A 13,737-nucleotide genomic window follows, 5' to 3' on the forward strand; every position below is an offset into this window, starting at 1 on the left:
CATCCATCTAATCTGTCTAGTCTATCTTCCCTGACCTCCAATCACTGCATATAACAAGTGTCTCTCATTTTGGTCGTGCGTTGTTTCCCCGCAGGGTCACAAACCCGTCGCGCAGGGGGCGGAGGAAGGAGCTCCTTCCGCCACATGGTGGCGCGCGCGAGCCTGCGAGAGCCGGGCCGCTCAGCTTCTCACGCTTCTCCCGCATCCCGCCCCACCCGCGCCGCGGCGCTGGAGGAGCCGCGCCCCCGACCTTCCCCGGCGGGATAGCGGGGAGCGCGCCTCGGAGCCCGGGAGGCGATCTAGCGGCAGTTGCGTCCGGTCCGCGCGGGAGGTGCGGGCGGCAGCGGACGGCCCCCGTTGCAGGCTCCTCCTCCTGCGGGTCCAGCCTTTACACCTCCACCCTCCACCCCTCCTCGGCGTGGCTCGGCTCGGCTGCAAATCGCAGGCTTTCCCCGAGCAGCCTAGGAGCGGCGGCGGGCGTAGCGAAGGCGGCGGGAGGAGCGCAGCAGGCGGACCGCGCCGAGCGCTCGGGCAGCGGCGGCGGCGGCTTCGCTCGAGCAATCCCGGAGGCGCCGCGGCGCCCGGCGCGCCCTAGCTCGACTAGGAACGCAGTGAAGCCGGGGCTGCAGCTGGGCGAGGGGGGGGAGAGTGTGGGCGTGTGTGTGCGTGTGTGCGAGAGTGTGGGGGGCGACGGTCTCGCATCGGAGCGGAGGAGAGGGCAGGGGAACCGGGGCGCGGCCCCCGGGCGCCCCCACCGCTCCCCGAGGTTTTCCCGCGGCGGCGCCCGCTCCCCGGCGCCCCTCACCATGGACTCGCGCCGAGTTGGGACGCGCCTTGGCAGCAGCGCGCGGGTAACGGCCCGGCCCTGGGGCTGCGCGGGCGCGCGCGCGGGGATGGCGAGGTAGGATGGCCGCCCAGCGCGACCCTTGCCGCCCCAACCCAGCGGCCGCCGGGCGGTGCAGCTGACTCGCTGGAGCGCATAGGGGTGTGGGCGGAGGCGGCCCCGCCGCGCCCGCGCCTTCGGGAGTCGCTTTGCCTCTTCCACCCACTCGCACCTGCCACCGCGCGGATACCATGTCTAAGGCGGCCGGAGGTCCGGCAGCGGCGGCGGCTGCGGAAAGTTGTCCCTCGGCTTCTGCCGGCCCGTCCGCCGCCGCCGCGGTGGAGGACCTGTCCAAAGTGTCGGACGAGGAGCTGCTGCAGTGGAGCAAGGAGGAGCTGATCCGCAGCCTGCGGCGCGCCGAGGCCGAGAAGGTGAGCGCGATGCTGGACCACAGCAACCTCATCCGCGAGGTGAACCGCCGCCTGCAGCTGCACCTCGGCGAGATCCGCGGGCTCAAGGTGAGCGCGGGGCCGGACGGGGAGCGGGGCGCCCCGGGGAGGTGGGGCCAGACAAACTTTCCCTCCCTTCGTCAACAGGTGATCCTCCCCACTCTCCCGGTCACCACCCCCTGCTCCCCTTCCCCAGCCCTTTGGAAACTTTTTTTTCGAACTTTGGAAGCGACTGGTCTCCTCTTCCTTGTTTGGGGAGAGCCAGTGTGGACCTCTCATTCAGGGTCTTCTGTGGCCGGAGGAGCGGGCGCCGAGGATGCTGGAAAGTAGGGAGGGAGGTAATGGGCATGCAGAACCTTTATTTTCCTGGAAAACCGGTGGTTTGGGGAGCCGGGGCACAGGCAGGAAGGGGTGAGCGAGGGAGTGAGTCCAGGGCATCTTTTGTCCTTGGGGGTTAGGGATACAGGTGCTCTGGAGCCGCGACTGCTCCGGTGGATGAGGAAAGGGCGCCAATGCTGGGGAGAAGGGCTGGCGGGGTGCCCAGGGAGAAGTCGCGGGCGCCACCTTCGGAGCTGACGTATGTCACCCAGTGCAGAGGACCTAAAGCTCTGCCTTCACATTTTTTACCTGCTCCTGCGCTTTCCATTGCTCCTATTCAGATGGTGTCATCTGGGGCTCCTTGGCCCCCTTGCCCCCCTTCAGCCCCGGTTTGATTATAATTCCATCCAGCATTGAGGGGGGCGAAGGGATTTGAAAGGTACCACCCCAGCTGTCAGCTTTGACGCTTTGGTTTTGGAACCAGCCTTCCCTCTTTGCTATTAGAAAAAAAAAAAAATAAATAAAGAAAAGAAGACCCAACCCCACCAACTTGTTTTCTCCTTGGAGAGCTTTGAGTGTGGGAGCAGTGTGCCCGCCCGCGGGGCTGTAGGAGACGGGGGCCAGGATCCGCCCTGCCAACGCACGCCGCAAACTTCCTTTCCTCACTGCTTGCGCGGGTGCTTGCTGGTATTCCTTCCTCTCATTGTTCTGCTTTTGTTTATAGGAAGCCAGACACAAACGAAAACACTGCAGGGACATCAGGGAGCAAATTCCTGCAGGCACAAGCTGTTCTTGTCCCCTTCCACTCTCATCCCACTAGGGCTGTAGACACTTTCTTAATTGCTTCAGTGCTCCTGCTCTGGGATTCTGGGGCAGAGAGGTGCAGAGGGACAGAAGGCCAGAGGCTCACCTGGGTGCTGGGTCCAGTGCAGGGGGAGATGGCCTTCCCCAGGGCTCCAACTCACTGTCCTCTAGTTCCTAGAGTGGGTGCAGTTAGAAAGATTCCACAGTCAGAAAAATCCCAAGGCTTCCACTCTTCTTTGGTTTAATTCATTACTCGGGTATTACTTATTAAGTACCATACTCTTGGGGAATTACAGACAGGCTAGTATAGTGAGAAGATCATCTCAGAGGTGGGTTTGCATCTAGAATCCTCATTTGCCAGGAGGGTGAGCTTGGGTAATTAATTTATCAGAACCTCATTTTACTCATCAATAAAATGCAAATGATAAATACCATCTCCTAGGGGTTTGGACATTAGGATAACATAGGAGAAGCTTTAATTCTGGACTTGACTGCAAGACAGTGGTAGACATTGTCATCAGGAAAGGGCTTTTAAATGTATAGGTGTGTGCCTCCATGATGGGGATTTTTAGGCAAAGCTGGGCAAAGGTATAGTTCATAACCCTCCCATTCCATGGTTTGAACTATAATGTAGCTTGGAAGAGTTTTTAATTAAATAATTAATCAATTTCCTAAGGATTTTAATAGTATGGAGCATCAATACAATAGTTAAGAAATACTTGAAGGTTCTCTTGGGTTGTGTGGATTGTCTTAGTGTGTGTGTGTGTGTGTGTGTGTGTGTGTATGTGTATGTCTGTGTATGTCTGTGTCTGTGTCTGTGTGAGTGGTGGGGGAGGCTGGTCTTCTTTCTGGTAGCTTCATTTAAAGAAGTACCTATTAGGCCAGCGAAGGGCAGTTTCACCCCAAGTAGGAGAGTCTCCTGGTCTAGATTCATGACCTGGCTTAAAAAGACTTTTCTGTCCACCTCGTTATCAAGTTCAGAAAGGTGGGGCTGGATACTTTTTGATGCGGCCTCTACTCCTTTCCATCATCCCTGGCCAGGTACAACATCATAGCCCCCAAGGTCTCTGGGCCACCCCTGAGGGGCTGTGGTGAAGCCTGGCTGAGGCCAGCCTTCTCCCTTCTCTCCATCATCTTAACTCAGAACATCCCTGGACACTCTCGTGATGTACTAATGTGGTTGACTGAGTAAATTATATGTGCACTCAACTTATTTTGGCTTACCTAGAGGGAAGGATTTTTTATTTTGTTTTTGGCTCTGATAGTGTGGGACTCCCAGTGGAGGGCCTTAAAGTTAGGGTTATGAAGGCCACAACATTTTTAAAGTTAGGGTTATGAAGGCCACAACATTTCTCTTTTTTACGTCTTTCTGTGATCTGCTTTTGAAATTGTAATGAATATTTTCAAGGCTACTAGGTACTGCGGCTGTAGAGATGGGGAGATGGGAGCACTAGGTCTTTCCCTTGAGGGGCCTCTGACTGGGTCCAAGCCCTGGCTGACTTGTCTGGTGTTTAAACATTTCAGAGGTAGAGCAGTGTGGGGCAGCGGAGAGATAAAGGATTTAGAGTCTGACAATTTGGGCAGCGTGGGCAGGCTGTTAACGTCTCTGAGCTTCAGTATTCTCATCTGCTAAATGGGGATGCTAATTCCGGAAGAGGTTTGATGAGGATTACATGATGCATTTGAGGTTAATAGCTTTCTCAAGGTCACACAGATATACAGTGTTTAAAATGGGCTGACTTTCTTTTCTTTCAGCTAGTTGACATTCTCTGGTTAGAATGTGTGATCCTGCAAGGGTGGAAAAGGGGGTTCTGGTTCTGATCTTATAAGGAGTTGGATTCTAAGAACCATGTCTGTGCACTGCTGAACCAATGCTCAGGTTGCTCTGACCTGGGGCTTCAGGGGATGGGGGCAGATTTGGGGGAACGGGCTTTGGAGATTGGTTATGCATCACATTAATGTTCCTCTCTGCTCCCCAACACATGGATTCCTGCTCCCTGCAATGAAGAAAAATTACAAACTAGAACAATTCTTTAACCACAGAGAGAGTTCTTGGGAGTCTTACTTACGAAATTTTGAGTGGTAGGCCATGAGGTGGGTTGAATCTTTTAAATGTCCACTTTAGACAGATGGATAACATCTGGTAGCCAGTGTCAATGTTCAAAGGATACTTTGTGTTCTGAAAAAGAAAGCTCAAATCTTAATGTGGCAGATTTGAAGAAGCTGGCTTAGCAGGTGATTATCAAATCAGTTGCTTAGCTTTTCCACAGAAGAGAAAGGAAATAGCCCAGAATTGTATACCCAAGAATATTATTTGCTCTTGGAAGAAGGCGTGGTGATAAAGAAAGCTAAGTAGACTGTTACCCCCTTTACCCCAGCAGGAATTCTGGGAAGTATATGCTTCCCTCCATTTGGAAAGCCATTAACTCCACAAAGCCCCAGTGTATTCCCCAGTTCTGGAGAAGTCAGGAATAGCTGTGGGATAGCCGAAAGGAAGTATTTTCAGACGGAAGTTCATTGAGACGGAGAAGAATATGACTTGAACTTTCTATGAAATGGCAGGATTAAACTAAATGTCGAATAATTTTTGAAGCTGAGAAAGATAAATTTTTTTTTAAGTTTTATTGTCTCACAGTCTCCACAGCTTCTGATTTCCCCGAAAACATCAATGTCAACAGATCCTTTACTTGCTTATGACATATACTCCAACCTTGCAGCGGTGTACTGAGACAATAGTAAGAAATCCTCAGTAGCCAGAGCTATATCCTGTTTTGGCCACAGGCCTAGGGCTTTTAAAACATTGGTGAGTCCATAAACACATATTATTTACTGTACACAAGGCGCCATGCCAGGCGCGTCTGCTACACAAAGGATGACTTTAAAATGGAGTCTGCCCCCAGAAGCTGGGATATCTACATTGGAAAAGGAAAAAAAAAAAATGATGTCCAGTGAGTCCTCCAGCTACTGTACCTTAGAGGCATTAAGCAGTAAATGGGAAAGTTACTTCATTCATTTGTGGTTGTTGCCACCACGGGCCAGAAGCTGTTCCCGGGCTAGGGGAGACTTCTCAGAGGAATTTCTCCTCTTAGGTAAGTTCGTGTAGGGAAGAGGACAGTTTCTTCTAGTTGGGAAGCTGGGATACAAGCAAGCATCATAAGTAGCTGACAAAGAGGGAGCTCAGGAGAAAGCCTTCCTGGCTTGGCCAAAGGGTTTATTCATCTTCCTGGTAAGGGGAGAAGATGGGATTGATGCAGGAGAGAGAACATTGAGGGAGTGATTTTGAGGATCAGTCTGGCCCCAGAGAACTTGGCTTGGGTGGACGAGGAAAGATAGAGGAAGCGGCAGACAAAGGCAGGGGAGGCCACGTGGGAGGTGTTTGGAAACGGCCAGGCCTGAAGTCAGAAAGTGATAATGAGAAGAAACGGGCACCAGAAACAAGGAAGCCGATAGTCAGGATGCCAAGAGTTAGAACTGGAGTTAAAACCACACTGCGCAAATCCTCTTCATCAGGGTGACTCTCATCTTAGGCCCCAAGATCGTCAGGGGGTGCTGGGTGTGGGTGACAGATGTTTTAGAGTGTATTTTCTCATCAGTGTCAGACAAAGGGTTAGAATGAATCTGAGCTTACAGCGATCAGGTCTCCTCTAAGTGCCTCTAGTTCTGGGTTGGATGACAGAGTCACAAGACCAGAGCTTTTCTGGCTTTGGAAAGCCCAAGAAAGCACCAAGGTGCTTCAAGAAACGGCCCCTTTACTCGATATGTGACTGGAGAATAAAGGGGGATCTCACAATGTGTTTTCAAAGTTCCTTGGTTCAGGTGTCTACAGTGGGGGTGCTCTGTTCTGGGCACACAGGTGGAGAGAATAGATGGGGTTTCCATTCTCGGGACCAGGGTCTGGTGAGTTCTCATAGCCACATTCAACCATATGTGATTGAAATGAGTGCCACAGAGGGAAAGTCAAAGGGGGTTATGGTAGAAGTGGATAAGGCAACTTCTTTAGATAGGCGGTAGTGGTCAGGGATGGCTTCTGGGGAAGTGATTTATAAAGTGAGGCCTTTAAGTTGTACAGAAGGTTAGGAGAGTACATTCCAAGTGAAGGAGGGGAAGGGCTTGTTCCTTGGGCCCTGAAACCAGGCCAGTGTTCGTGGGGCTCAATTGGGGGTCAAGGGATGGGTCCCCCCTTCTCCACTGCTGCCATCTGTGTAAGCCACTATCCTCTCCCTCTACCTGGACCAGCCTGGTGGACTCCTAACTGATCTCTCCTGGCTTCCACCTTATCTTGTCTCCCTTTCTTCTCTCCACCGCCCCCTCCTCTGGTCTGTTTTCCACACAGAACGATGGTGATTCTTTATAAAATGAACCTCTTGAGTCACTTCTCTATCCTCAGCTCACCACCAATCCAGAGTCCTTCCCGTGGCTGCCAAGGCTCAGCATTACCCAGCCCCAACACCCAAGCTCCTGGGTCTCCTCTCTCCCACCTCCTTTCCTAGCTCTGCTCTCTGTGTTCATTGTGCTTCAAGCATACTGGCCTCACAGCAACGTCAGCCATGTTTGTCTCAGGGCAGCGTCAGCCATGTTTGTCTCAGGGCAGCGTCAGCCATGTTTGTCTCAGGGCAGCGTCAGCCATGTTTGTCTCAGGGCAAATCCTTGCCCTTCTCTCTGCCTGCAATCCTCTTCCATCACAAGTTTTCTCAGTGAGGTGCCTTCTCTTAAAAAATAGTATTTTTTAACCTGCTTCAGTTTTCTTCCCAGCACTTTCACAACATGCCATGTCGGTTTTTCCCGCCAGAATGAAAGCCGTAGGATGTCAAGGTGGCTGCGGTGTCCACTGATACATTCCTAGCACCTGGACTGGTACCTGGCGCGTACTAGCTGTTTACTAAGTCCTTGTGAATGAGTGAGCAGACCACCATTCATACAGGAGAAATAGGCTGGGTTAAAAGGACTGGGCTCTTGGGAGACTTGAAGTATTCTGCATTTTATTCTCAGGGCAGTGCGGTGGTTTTTAGCATGCTAAGCATGGGGGTGACAAGATGAGTTAAATTTCAGAAGTGTAGGGCTCAGAAGAGCTGTTTAGTTCAGGAGTGAAAGGTGAGGGAGAAGCAGCCAGGCACAAGCACAGGCTCCTAGGAAGAGCAGCAGGTTGAGTGGAAGCGGCGTTTGCTGAGAGGGGCAGTTTGGGGAGGGGACTTTGAAAATCCCACAAGAGGGCCACCTGGGTGGCTCAGTCGGTTAAGCGGCTGCCTTTAGCTCAGGTCGTGATGATTCCAGGGTTCTGGGATTAGGTCTCCCAGGGGGCTCCTTGCTCAGCAGGGAGCCTGCTTCTCCCTCTCCCTCTGCTTGTGCTCTCTCTCAAATACATAAATAAAATATTTTTTAAAAAACAAAAGAAAATCTCACAAGAGCTTGGTGTTGCTCATGGTTCATGTGGGATGCCTGGGACATGAGCAGAGGGTACGCCAGTAGGGCTCAGACGTGCGGGACAGAAACGCTGCTGGAGGCCAGCTGTGCTGGTCCCCTGTGGGAGCCAGGCTGTTGGTCCCGTGTCAGGAGCTGAAAATGGAGCAGTGCTGCATTTGTGCTGATGGAAGGCCGGTTACCTCAGAGCTTTTAAGCATTTCTCAGCTGCCGAGCAGCCATTTTCTTCCAGGAAGAGGGTGGGGCAGGAGAGGGGATCCTTGGTTTTAGGGTCTTCTTGCAAATTATGTGGCTACTCCCTGGATATTGGCCTTGGGCCAGTGAAGCTTTGTAAGAGGCCCAGTCTCCTCCTCTTTATTTTTTTTAATTTTTATTTTTTTAAAATATTTAATTTATTTATTTGACAGAAAGAGATCACAAGTAGGCAGAGAGGCAGGCAGAGAGAGAGAGGGGGGAAGCGGGCTCCCCGCAGAGCAGAGAGCCCGATGCGGGGCTCGATCCCAGGACCCTGAGACCATGACCTGAGCGGAAGGCAGAGGCTTTAACCCACTGAGCCACCCAGGCGCCCCCAGTCTCCTCTTCTTTAAAAGAACCATGATATGGGGGCACCTGGGTGGCTCAGTGGGTTAAAGCCTCTGCCTTCCGCTCAGGTCATGGTTTCAGGGTCCTGGGATCGAGCCCGCATCGGGCTCTCTGCTCAGCGGGGAGCCTTCTTCCTCCTCTCTCTCTGCCTGCCTCTCTGCCTACTTGTGATCTGTCTGTCAAATAAATAAATAAAAATCTTTAAGAAAAAAAAAAAAAAAGAACCATGATAATCATCACTTCCCAAGTGGTTTGTGAAAATCCGATGAGATAATACAAGTAAGCCCAGGGTGGGGAGCATAACCCAGACCCATTATTGTGATTTTTATGACGGTCATCAGCAGCCTCTCAGCTTCTCACCTCTGCCCCTCACATCACAGAGAATTCATCAATTCCTGTCTCCCTCCCAGGAGGTCTGGGCCTGAGGCCGCCTCACCTGGGTACCGCCCTTGAATGGCTGTCTCTCTCTTTTCAGGATATCAACCAGAAACTCCAGGAGGACAACCAGGAGCTGAGGGACCTCTGCTGTTTCCTGGATGATGACCGGCAGAAAGGCAAGAGGGTGTCCCGGGAGTGGCAGAGACTGGGCCGCTACACGGCTGGGGTGATGCACAAGGAAGTGGCCTTATACCTGCAGAAACTGAAGGAGCTGGAGGTGAAGCAGGAGGAGGTGGTGAAGGAGAACATGGAGCTCAAGGAGCTCTGCGTGCTGCTCGACGAGGAGAAGGGCGCCGGCTGCGTGGGCAGCCGCTGCTCCATCGACAGCCAGGCCAGCCTGTGCCAGCTCACCGCCTCCACGGCGCCCTGCGTGCGGGACGTGGGCGACGGCAGCAGCACCTCCAGCACGGGCAGCACGGACAGCCCGGACCACCACAAGCACCACGCCAGCAGCGGCAGCCCGGAGCACCTGCAGAAGCCCCGGGGCGAGGGCAGCCCGGAGCGCGCCAAGCACCGCAGCACCAGCCCCGAGCATCTGCAGAAACCCCGAGCCGCCGGAACCTCGGATCACCCCAAAGCACTCAAAGGACCGAGCCCCGAGCACCACAAACCCTTGTGCAAGGGCAGCCCTGAGCAGCAAAGGCCCCCGCACCCCGGGAGCAGCCCCGAAACGCTGCCCAAGCACGTGCTGAGCGGGAGCCCAGAACACTTTCAGAAGCACAGGCCCGGAGGCAGTCCGGAGCACGCGAGGCACAGCGGAGGGAGCCCCGAGCATCTGCAGAAACACGCCCTCGGCGGGAGCCTGGAGCATCTACCCAGAGCCAGGGGCACCAGCCCTGAGCACCTCAAACAACATTTTGGGGGGAGCCCCGATCACAAACACGTGGGCGGAGGAGGCGGAGGCAGCGGCGGAGGCAGCAGGGAGGGTACTCTCCGAAGACAGGCGCAGGAGGACGTGTCCCCCCATCACCGGAGTGTCTACAGTGGCATGAACGGTGGGTCAGTACGTGCTGGGGAACCGCTTTGGCTGGGGCGACTCACTAGAGAGTTATGAGCCATGAAGGGCTTTCCAGACACGTTAGGAGTGCAGGCGCTGGATGGAGGGGTGGCTGGGGAGGGGAGGTAACAGGTGCTTCCGAGGCTCGAGGCTCCGAGTGTTTCCTTCCCTCGATTTGTTTTGGATTGTACTGTTCTCAGCTGAGTAAGTCTGGCGAAGACGGTGGGTGAGGAGTTAGAGGAAGGAGAGGAACGATAATTCCAAGGGACTCTGAGTGGTCAGCGTGAGATGTGTAGAGATTGAAGAGAAAAAGAGAACCAAGCTAAGGCTTTCTGGTCTTGAACTGGGGTATTTTCCTAGTGTGTGCCGTTTCCTACAGGGGTTCTCATCCAGTGGTTGACCCAGAGGTTTTTGAATCCATTTAACAGCTTAGTGCGTAAAGAGATGAATTTTATTATGAAGAATATTGGAAAAGAAATATGGTATCCCTCAGCAAGCTCGATGCCCCATTGCCTGAATGCCTGTAGCTATGCCTTACCTTACCTCAAGGATTTTATCCGTGTGTTGGGGCACTTCCCTTTGTAGGAGAAACATATCAAATGGTTTCCTTCCACACTCTTGCAAAACCCACCACCCTCTCCCAGATTCCCTGAAGCATACTTTGAACAGCATGTTTTTACACTGAGATATAGCCTCCCAAATGTTTAAATGTTCCTCTTGAAAATGTACAGATGTATTTGGACACTCCTTTGGTTTCCAAAGTGTAATCTCCACTGCATTTGGTGACATGGCCCTAAACCAGACCCTAAACCTTTCAGCAGGGGTTTACTTTCCTGTGTCTTGGTTCTAAAATCACTTTGAACTCCAGAAAGGGGGAAAAAGAATTTCTTAAGACCAGCAAACAAAACCCCCTCCCAAGCCTTTCATGTTACTTATGGTTGAGTTGGAACTAAAAGGTTTGTTTTTATAAACTGGGGGGTTTTTTTCATCCAAGATACCTGAGGTTTTCTGCTTTATTTGAAAGCTGCTACGTAGTCCTTGCACAGTCAGCTCTGAGCAGTGGTGGGGGGTGGACAATGTGAACAGTGAGTGACGGGAAGGGGTACATTTTCAATACTATACCTGGGGATTTACCTGTTGGAGCCCATTTCATCCTAATCCTTTTCTCCTAGTGCTGAAAATTGACTCCTGAAGCTTGGCTTCTAATGCAGCCAATGCTCTTTTATGTGCAGGTGGAATTGGAAAGATGGGGAAGACGGGATGCTGCAGCTTTCAGGGTTGGGCTGGAAAGCAGAAGGTGGGAGAAGCCAAGTGACCTGGGTGCAGAGGCCTCCTGGCTGGCTGATTGGGGTTTTTGCTATGTTAGCTACACCCTCCCTCCCTCCTTCAAGGACTGGCCCAGAAGCTGCCCTGATTGCTGTGGGCAGTGGCGGCTGTGCACTTCTCACAGGAGGTGAAAGTCATTTAAAAAGATATTTTAGTCACATTGCCATGGATGAGGTCAGCCACTAGCCATGAAGTGTGTTCTTCAGGGAGCAATGGGTTAACGGGAAAGTTCAAGTTAATGACTTTTCCATTTCTCCATTACTTTTTAATGAGCATGAGAAATAAATATGTACACTGTTTAAGGGAAACATGGTCTCTGGAACCAAAAAAAAAAAACCTTACTTAGGGGCCAGGTAGTTCACTTATAAAACAATTTTTTTCTTTCCCAAAGTGCTATTTTAAGTAAAGAACTCCTCTAGTTTAATCAAGACATGCTTTAAAGAACATGAAAAGATTTCAAGTGCAATTTTTAAGAAACACCTTGCATGAAGTAAGGTATATTTCTAGATGAGGATGACATTACATCATGGCTTATTGTTGCCTGATTGCAGATAGACTTTGTGATCTGGCAAATGATTTTTAAAATTTAGCCATTTTATTTAGTTAAAAGTTTGGTGTGGCAGAGATGCATTCTTTAGAATGACACTGTATTTAGTTGCTTTTATTTTTTTATTTTATTTTATTTTATTTTTTTACACTGTATTTAATTCTTAGGTTTACGGCAGATTTTCTCATAAGTGACAAATCTTCTGGCAGTTGCTATCCTTACCAAAGTATATTTCTAGTGCATTGGCATTGCATTTTTATTTCAATAATTAATTAGAAAATGAAGTGGCACAATGAGCTGTTTATGGATCATCAGCCTATAAATTTGGGCCTGTATGTATTCCACCATTACAAATTAATTTTTTTTAAAAGATTTTATTTATTTGACACAGAGAGAGAGATCACAAGTAGGCAGAGAGGGAATGGGAAGCAGGCTTCCCGCCAAGCAGAAAGCCCGATGCGGGGCTCGATCCCAGGAACCTGAGATCATGACCCGAGCCGAAGGCAGAGGCTTAATCCACTGAGCCACCCAGGCGACCCTAAAAATTAATTTTTGATATGGATGGTAAGACATGACTTGTCATATTTTTAATCCCCCCACACTCTGGTTGAATCATTGGCCTAGCCTAGAAACACGTAGGAACCGATACCAAGATAAATCCCAAATTGTAGATCTGCTGAGTCACGTACAGTCATAATCTATAGTTTGTGTGAGATAATGAGTGTTTTTAGATGAACACTTGGAGGTTTTTGAGTGAAGGAAAAAAATAGGGAAAGCCGGTGGAAGTGTGTCTGCATTGTGGCAGAATGAAAATGGAAAGAAACACATATTAGCAGAATACGGTCTTGTAACGTTCCCTCCAAAAAGACACACATACACACAGCAAGGGAACATTAGTGAAAATAATTACTGCTTTAGTTGACTGTGCCTTGGACATCTTTAAATCTTGCTACAAACTCCGTGCAGGAGGCAGTTGAAGAACTGAGTATCCAAGAGTTTCCTTTGGTTAAAACAGCTTAATTTCCAACTGGTTACAAGGGTGAATTTGGGGATATTTTTCCTTTCTTAAAAAAAGCTAAGACTGTATAGCCATGTTTAAATTAGCAGCTGACTGAAAAACAGCAAAATCCAAGGCGAAACAGAAAAAAACCCTCCAAGCTGAATAACGTGCTCCTGAGTGCATTTGCTTTTTTAGAAGTTATGATTCAGCTGTTTTTCAGTTTGCAGAGAATTCCGTGTGCGATGAGGAGGTAGATTCAACACTTTCATCTAGGCATTAAGGCATTTGTCTGTTCATTCAAGTCACTTGCTGTGCACCAGATTTGTAAATGAAGTAGTTGAATAGCCACTTTTATCTAGACATGTACCCAAATAGAGAGTCCCCTTGAGAATGGGGGATTCACTTACCTGATCCCATTGAATTCCAAGGTTGGCTCAAACTTTCTTAGTTGAAAATGTTCCTTTTCATAGAGAAACCAAGGCATTTCGCTTCCAGATATCAGCTGGCAGATCTGCCCTAACAGGGAGCTCCTTAGCTCAGGTCGTGGGCGATGCGGAGAGCTCAGGTCCTTCCAGCAACAGCTGTTAATATTGTCCTTCCCGGCAAACATGATTCTGGTGAGCAGAAGCCCATACAAGTGGTTCACCCATTGGGCATTATGAATCCAGTTGAAAAGGTCATAAAAGTAGCTTTATTTTTTTTAAAGTATTTTTTTTAAAGAGTTTATTTATTTATTTGACAGAGAGAAATCAGAAATAGGCAGAGAGGCAGGTGGAGAGAAAGGAGGAAGTAGGCTTCCGTTGAGTGGAGAGCCTAATGCGGGGCTCGATCCCAAGATCCTGAGATCATGATCTGAGCCGAAGACAGAGGCTTAAACCACTGAGCCACCCAGGCGCCCCCAAAGTAGCTTTATTTTAATTCTAGGGGCTCATATTGCTGATTATCAGCAACTGAGAAGGGATGACGAGAAGAAACATTACTCTCTTTTTTATCATCCATCTAAAAAAATTGCTTAGCTATTTTGGTGGGTGTTGT

At 50.3% G+C, this 13,737-nt stretch overlaps 1 protein-coding gene across 7 annotated transcripts in view; it reads left to right on the forward strand.

Moving 5' to 3' along the window:
* Positions 1-1,074: 1,074 nt before the first annotated feature.
* The window catches only part of CCDC85A (coiled-coil domain containing 85A), a 200,230-nt gene continuing 187,567 nt past the window's right edge, over positions 1,075-13,737 (forward strand). For all 7 annotated transcript variants that reach the window (XM_044263997.1, XM_044263998.1, XM_044263999.1 and 4 more), the window contains exons 1-2: positions 1,075-1,341; positions 8,870-9,827. In XM_044263997.1, coding sequence (XP_044119932.1) covers positions 1,075-1,341; positions 8,870-9,827 — 1,225 coding nt within the window. The remainder of the gene's footprint in view (positions 1,342-8,869; positions 9,828-13,737) is intronic.

This window comes from Neovison vison, chromosome 8, assembly GCF_020171115.1.
Source record: "Neovison vison isolate M4711 chromosome 8, ASM_NN_V1, whole genome shotgun sequence".
Taxonomy (NCBI): Eukaryota; Metazoa; Chordata; class Mammalia; order Carnivora; family Mustelidae; genus Neogale; species Neogale vison.